Source organism: Myotis brandtii, unplaced genomic scaffold (genome assembly GCF_000412655.1).
Source record: "Myotis brandtii unplaced genomic scaffold, ASM41265v1 scaffold646, whole genome shotgun sequence".
NCBI classification, from domain to species: Eukaryota; Metazoa; Chordata; class Mammalia; order Chiroptera; family Vespertilionidae; genus Myotis; species Myotis brandtii.
Window position 1 is genome coordinate 336938 of NW_005370495.1, and position 6369 is coordinate 343306.

Below are 6369 nucleotides of genomic sequence, written 5' to 3' on the forward strand. Positions count from 1 at the left end.
GCGAGGGGACCCGGAGTTACGGGCGTGAATGTGGATGATCGGTGACAGGTTTGGAAGCCGGTGGACCGCAGGGACACAGAGCGAGTTCTCAGGGCCCGCGGGCTCTCCCGCCGGGACAGGCAAGGGCACGCTGGATCTGTGTGGGCATCAGCGGAACCTTTATTTGACGTTAACACAGCGTGTGCAGGTGATGGCGGCTTTGACCTCACCGGGGATTTGCGGCAGGAAGTGACGCAGCCCCTGCTGATTTTTGGTTGCCAGTAAGGAGAGCCCAGGGGGTGGCCCCGACAGGGACATACTTCTTTGTTTTTATTTTTTTAATTTTAACTTATTTTGTTAATCCTCACCCCAGGACATTTTTCCCATAGATTTTTTTTTAGAGGGAGAGACAGAGAGAGAAACTCTGATGTGAGAGAGACACATCGATGGGCTACCTCCCGCTGGTGACCCAAACGGGGCCAGGGATTGAACCTGCAGCCGAGGTCCGTGCCTTTGACCGGAAGTTGAGCCTGAGGCCCTTCGGTCTGAGGTCAGTGGTCTAACCACTGAACAACCCGACCAGGACCAGGGCGTACTTCTGGGGGTTCGGAGCTCGCAGGATGCGGGGGGCGGGCGTCCGAGCTGCGGGGGGTGGAGCCGGTTGGAAGGGCAGGTGTCCCTCCTCCTCTCCCTGGGCATCAGCTGCACTGGCGTCGTCCTGGCTCTGGGCCTCCCCGTCTCCCCGTCCCCCCGACCAGCAGCCTCTGTGAGCCTGGCCTCAGCCCTCACCCGGAGGTGGGGTGTCTCCTCCATCCTAGTTCCTCGGAGGCAGGCGATTCTCCCCGGCCCGGGGGAGGGGCCAGGTGCCCATCTTGGTCAAAAGGTAACAACAAGGTCTCCTCTTCCCCCTCGAAAATGCTGGGCCGAGAGGAGGGGAGCGGGGGGCGAGCGGGGAGACCCTGGTGTGGCCGTGGCTGCTGGGCCCGGGAGCGGCCAGGGCCGACCTCAGGGAGAGAAGGACCTTCGGGGCCGGGAGTGGCAGCGCCAAGGTGAGCCCAGTGGTCCTGCGTGCAGAGGGGGAAACGGCCACACGTGCAGGAATGTGGAGGCTTGGAACAAACCGCAAAGCCCCCGTCCGTGTGCAGCCCCCATCCGTGTACAGCCCCCCATCCGTGTGAGGCCTCTCTGTCTGTGTATGACCTCCTATCCATGTGCAGCCCCCATCCGTGTGCGTCCCCCATCTGTGTGCGTCCCCCATCTGTGTGCAGCCCCCCATCTGTGTGAGGCCCGCAGTCCCTGTGTGGCTGGAGCGGCTGGCTCCTCCCCGGCCCTAATGGTCTAGCTCAGTGATGGTCCTGCTGATTTTTGGTTGCCAGTAAGGAGAGCCCAGGGGGTGGCCCCGACAGGGACATACTTCTTTGTTTTTATTTTTTTAATTTTAACTTATTTTGTTAATCCTCACCCCAGGACATTTTTCCCATAGATTTTTTTTTAGAGGGAGAGACAGAGAGAGAAACTCTGATGTGAGAGAGACACATCGATGGGCTACCTCCCGCTGGTGACCCAAACGGGGCCAGGGATTGAACCTGCAGCCGAGGTCCGTGCCTTTGACCGGAAGTTGAGCCTGAGGCCCTTCGGTCTGAGGTCAGTGGTCTAACCACTGAACAACCCGACCAGGACCAGGGCGTACTTCTGGGGGTTCGGAGCTCGCAGGATGCGGGGGGCGGGCGTCCGAGCTGCGGGGGGTGGAGCCGGTTGGAAGGGCAGGTGTCCCTCCTCCTCTCCCTGGGCATCAGCTGCACTGGCGTCGTCCTGGCTCTGGGCCTCCCCGTCTCCCCGTCCCCCCGACCAGCAGCCTCTGTGAGCCTGGCCTCAGCCCTCACCCGGAGGTGGGGTGTCTCCTCCATCCTAGTTCCTCGGAGGCAGGCGATTCTCCCCGGCCCGGGGGAGGGGCCAGGTGCCCATCTTGGTCAAAAGGTAACAACAAGGTCTCCTCTTCCCCCTCGAAAATGCTGGGCCGAGAGGAGGGGAGCGGGGGGCGAGCGGGGAGACCCTGACACGCCGAGCTCAAAAGGTTCACCATCACTGGTCTAGGTGGACGGTGAGCAAAGCTGACTCCATGTCCGCCCCCGCCCCCTGTCAGGCCCTCTCTGAGGGAAGGCCCACAGGACAGCGTGTCCCTCCGTCCCGCGTGGTCACCTCGGTGCTCGCTCCGCAGGCACGAAGGAGGTCAGCGCGGGGGTGGACGAGCAGGGCAACATCTACCTGAGCTTCGACTGCCCGGAGATGACCGACGCCTCCCAGTTCACCTGGTGCAAGGCCTACGAGGAGATCGCCGACGAGGACAAGTTCCAGGTGGAGACCGTCGGGGACCAGTAAGTCGCACCGGCGGGGGGCGGCCGCGGCCCCTTAGACACGCGGACGAGCAGGAGTTCTGACGCCGGTCTTTAGACACGCGAGCAGGAGTCCTGACGCCGGTCTGCTTGCCCGCAGCTCGAAGCTGTACTTCAAGAGCCCGGACCAGGGGGACCTGGGCACCTACTCCGTGTCCGTGAGCGACACGGACGGGGTGTCGTCCAGCTTCGTGCTGGACCAGGCAGGTGAGGTGTGCGGATGTGGGGCTCTTGCGAAGGTGGGCGCCGAGGCCCAGGCGACTCGCTTCCTTGGGAAGAGGGGGTGACTGTGGGAGGCGGGGGAGGGGGCCATGCAGAGAAGCCCATGTTCACTGGGAAATGACACCCGCTCGGGCCGTCCTCGTCCTGCTGGAACCTGCGAGCGGTAGTGGCACTCGGTGGCTTGGGCAGCGGCGGGCGCACTAGCGTGGACGTTCTCACATCGATGCGAGGCCCCACGAAGCATGGGGGCTCCCCTTGTTCCCCCCAAAGTCCTGTAATTGGGGGACAGAGAAAACACACGTATATGTCTCCTGTGTGTGAGAGCCTTAATGGCCATAGCGAAGGCCCCACGAAGCATGGGGGTTCCCCTCATTCCCCCCAACATCCCGTAATTGGGGGACAGAAAAAACACACGTATGTCTCCTGTGTGTGAGAGCCTTAATGGCCATAGCGGATCCCTCCCTCGCTCACAGGGAGGAGACGCCAGAAAGAGTGGGCCGTCCCTCTGCTCACCGTGCCCCACGCCCCAGGGCAAGGCAGTGGCTTCTGTGGTGGCTGGCAGAGCGCAGAGCGGACATTCCCTCCTCAACGTGCCCGGGGAAAGGCAGTGGCTTCTGTGGTGGCTGGCAGAGCGCAGAGGTGGTTCGCTCCCTGCCTGGCTCACTCACCTGTCCGACCCTCACCTGCTGTTTTTCAGGGAGGGCCAGCCGTACGGTCCTTTTTTTTAAAAAAAAATTCATTTCAGAGAGAGGAAGGGAGAGGAATGGCAGAGCGCAGAGGCGGTTCGCTCCCTGCCTGGCTCACTCACCTGTCCGCCCTCACCTGCTGTTCTTCAGGGAGGGCCAGGCGTACGGTCCTTTTTTTTTAAAAAAAATTCATTTCAGAGAGAGGAAGGGAGAGGAAGATAGAAACATCCATGATGAGAGAGAGTCATGGATCGGCTGCCTCCTGCACGCCCCCCCCTGGGGATGAGCCCACATGTGTTCTGACCGGGAATCGAACCGTGACCTCCTGGGCCACCATCACTGGTCTAGGTGGACGGTGAGCAAAGCTGACTCCATGTCCGCCCCCGCCCCCTGTCAGGCCCTCTCTGAGGGAAGGCCCACAGGACAGCGTGTCCCTCCGTCCCGCGTGGTCACCTCGGTGCTCGCTCCGCAGGCACGAAGGAGGTCAGCGCGGGGGTGGACGAGCAGGGCAACATCTACCTGAGCTTCGACTGCCCGGAGATGACCGACGCCTCCCAGTTCACCTGGTGCAAGGCCTACGAGGAGATCGCCGACGAGGACAAGTTCCAGGTGGAGACCGTCGGAGACCAGTAAGTCGCACCGGCGGGGGCGGCCGCGGCCCCTTAGACACGCGGACGAGCAGGAGTCCTGACGCCGGTCTGCTTGCCCGCAGCTCGAAGCTGTACTTCAAGAGCCCGGACCAGGGGGACCTGGGCACCTACTCCGTGTCCGTGAGCGACACGGACGGGGTGTCGTCCAGCTTCGTGCTGGACCAGGCAGGTGAGGTGTGCGGATGTGGGGCTCTTGCGAAGGTGGGCGCCGAGGCCCAGGCGACTCGCTTCCTTGGGAAGAGGGGGTGACTGTGGGAGGCGGGGGAGGGGGCCATGCAGAGAAGCCCATGTTCACTGGGAAATGACACCCGCTCGGGCCGTCCTCGTCCTGCTGGAACCTGCGAGCGGTAGTGGCACTCGGTGGCTTGGGCAGCGGCGGGCGCACTAGCGTGGACGTTCTCACATCGATGCGAGGCCCCACGAAGCATGGGGGCTCCCCTTGTTCCCCCCAAAGTCCTGTAATTGGGGGACAGAGAAAACACACGTATATGTCTCCTGTGTGTGAGAGCCTTAATGGCCATAGCGGATCCCTCCCTCGCTCACAGGGAGGAGACGCCAGAAAGAGTGGGCCGTCCCTCTGCTCACCGTGCCCCACGCCCCAGGGCAAGGCAGTGGCTTCTGTGGTGGCTGGCAGAGCGCAGAGGTGGTTCGCTCCCTGCCTGGCTCACTCACCTGTCCGACCCTCACCTGCTGTTTTTCAGGGAGGGCCAGCCGTACGGTCCTTTTTTTTAAAAAAAAATTCATTTCAGAGAGAGGAAGGGAGAGGAAGATAGAAACATCCATGATGAGAGAGAGTCATGGATCGGCTGCCTCCTGCACACCCCCCACTGGGGATGAGCCCACATGTGTTCTGACCCGGAATCGAACCGTGACCTCCTGGGTCATAGGTCGGCGCTCGGCCACTGAGCCAGGCCTGCCGGGCAGGGTGCCATTTCTGTAAGAGCCGTCAGGGAGGTGGGCGAACGGGCAGCAGTGGGCAGAACCCTCGGGTCTCCACAGCTCTGAGGCCCAGGCCTGGGCCGAGTGCCCGCCCTCTGGCCGCCTTCCTGGAGCAGGAGGCCCCCTCAGCAGCCGCATCCTGGTTGGCGGCGCTCAGAGCGTGTCCTCAGGAGGCCTGACCCAGGACGGGTGCGGGGAGGGAGTGTAGGGGAGGGGGCAGGCCACCGTCCAGGGCGGGAGGCAGCATTCTGGTGGCCGCAGCACCTGCAGGGAAGGCGCGGCTGCCTCCTGCACACCCCCCACTGGGGATGAGCCCACATGTGTTCTGACCCGGAATCGAACCGTGACCTCCTGGGTCATAGGTCGGCGCTCGGCCACTGAGCCAGGCCTGCCGGGCAGGGTGCCATTTCTGTAAGAGCCGTCAGGGAGGTGGGCGAACGGGCAGCAGTGGGCAGAACCCTCGGGTCTCCACAGCTCTGAGACCCAGGCCTGGGCCGAGTGCCCGCCCTCTGGCCGCCTTCCTGGAGCAGGAGGCCCCCTCAGCAGCCGCATCCTGGTTGGCGGCGCTCAGAGCGTGTCCTCAGGAGGCCTGACCCAGGACGGGTGCGGGGAGGGAGTGTAGGGGAGGGGGCAGGCCACCGTCCAGGGCGGGAGGCAGCATTCTGGTGGCCGCAGCACCTGCAGGGAAGGCGGGCGGCTCCTGCAAATGTAACAGGACTCAGCAGGGTAAGGGGTCCCCCTGTCTGCTGTCCGGGGTGCGCTGTGCGCGGTCCCTGGATCCTGCTCTCCAAGCTGCCTCTTTGGACCCCAGCACAATGGTCTTCAAATGCCCCCAAAACACCCTTAACGAATCCTGAAAGTGCCCCCCTCTGCACCGTTTCAGAGGTGACAGGTGACGTCTGAGCCTGAACTTTAACTCATTGCCAGGATGGTTTCCCGCACACGCGATAGTGAGCGTGGACGGTACACGTACTTCAGGCGACAGCGGGCGGCAGGCTCAGCGCCTTGGTCTGAGGCCGCCCCTACTGAGCCCTGGTCGGGGGTCCGAGCCCGTCAGACCAGCCCCCAGGCTGTTCACTTCCAACAGGAAAAGTCTGGCTTCATCTCTCAGTGCAGATACACGTGCTCATTGTGGCTTTGTGACCATGGTCTCATTTCTAAATTCCAGTTAGGAAGGGAGGGAGTGGGGGAGGGCAGGAGGCAGGGGCAGGGGAGGCTCGAGGAGGGCTTCGGAATGTGCCCCTGGGCGCTCTCAGGAGCGATGCGCTCTGTGGAGGGATGGGTGTCCTCGTGGTGACACCCTCGGGTGGGACTCTGGGGCGAGAGACGCAGAGGACGCTCAGAAAGGGGGCGGCAGCCGCCACCACCAGCCCCTTCGCAGCCAGGCCAACCCGAGGACAGAGTTCCTGTGCAAACCCCGGAACAGACCTCTCTCCCGGGACCTTACCCACGCTCCACCCCACCCCACCCCACGCCCCTGCACCACCTGCTCCACCCACA

At 63.2% G+C, this 6369-nt stretch overlaps 1 protein-coding gene across 1 annotated transcript in view; it reads left to right on the top strand.

Annotated features, from left to right (window-relative positions):
• The window catches only part of MYOM2 (myomesin 2), a 71473-nt gene that overhangs the window by 49056 nt on the left and 16048 nt on the right, over window positions 1-6369 (top strand). The window contains exons 21-22 of the mRNA XM_014528689.1: window positions 2198-2354; window positions 2473-2579. Of these exons, the coding sequence (XP_014384175.1) occupies window positions 2198-2354; window positions 2473-2579 (264 nt within the window). The remainder of the gene's footprint in view (window positions 1-2197; window positions 2355-2472; window positions 2580-6369) is intronic.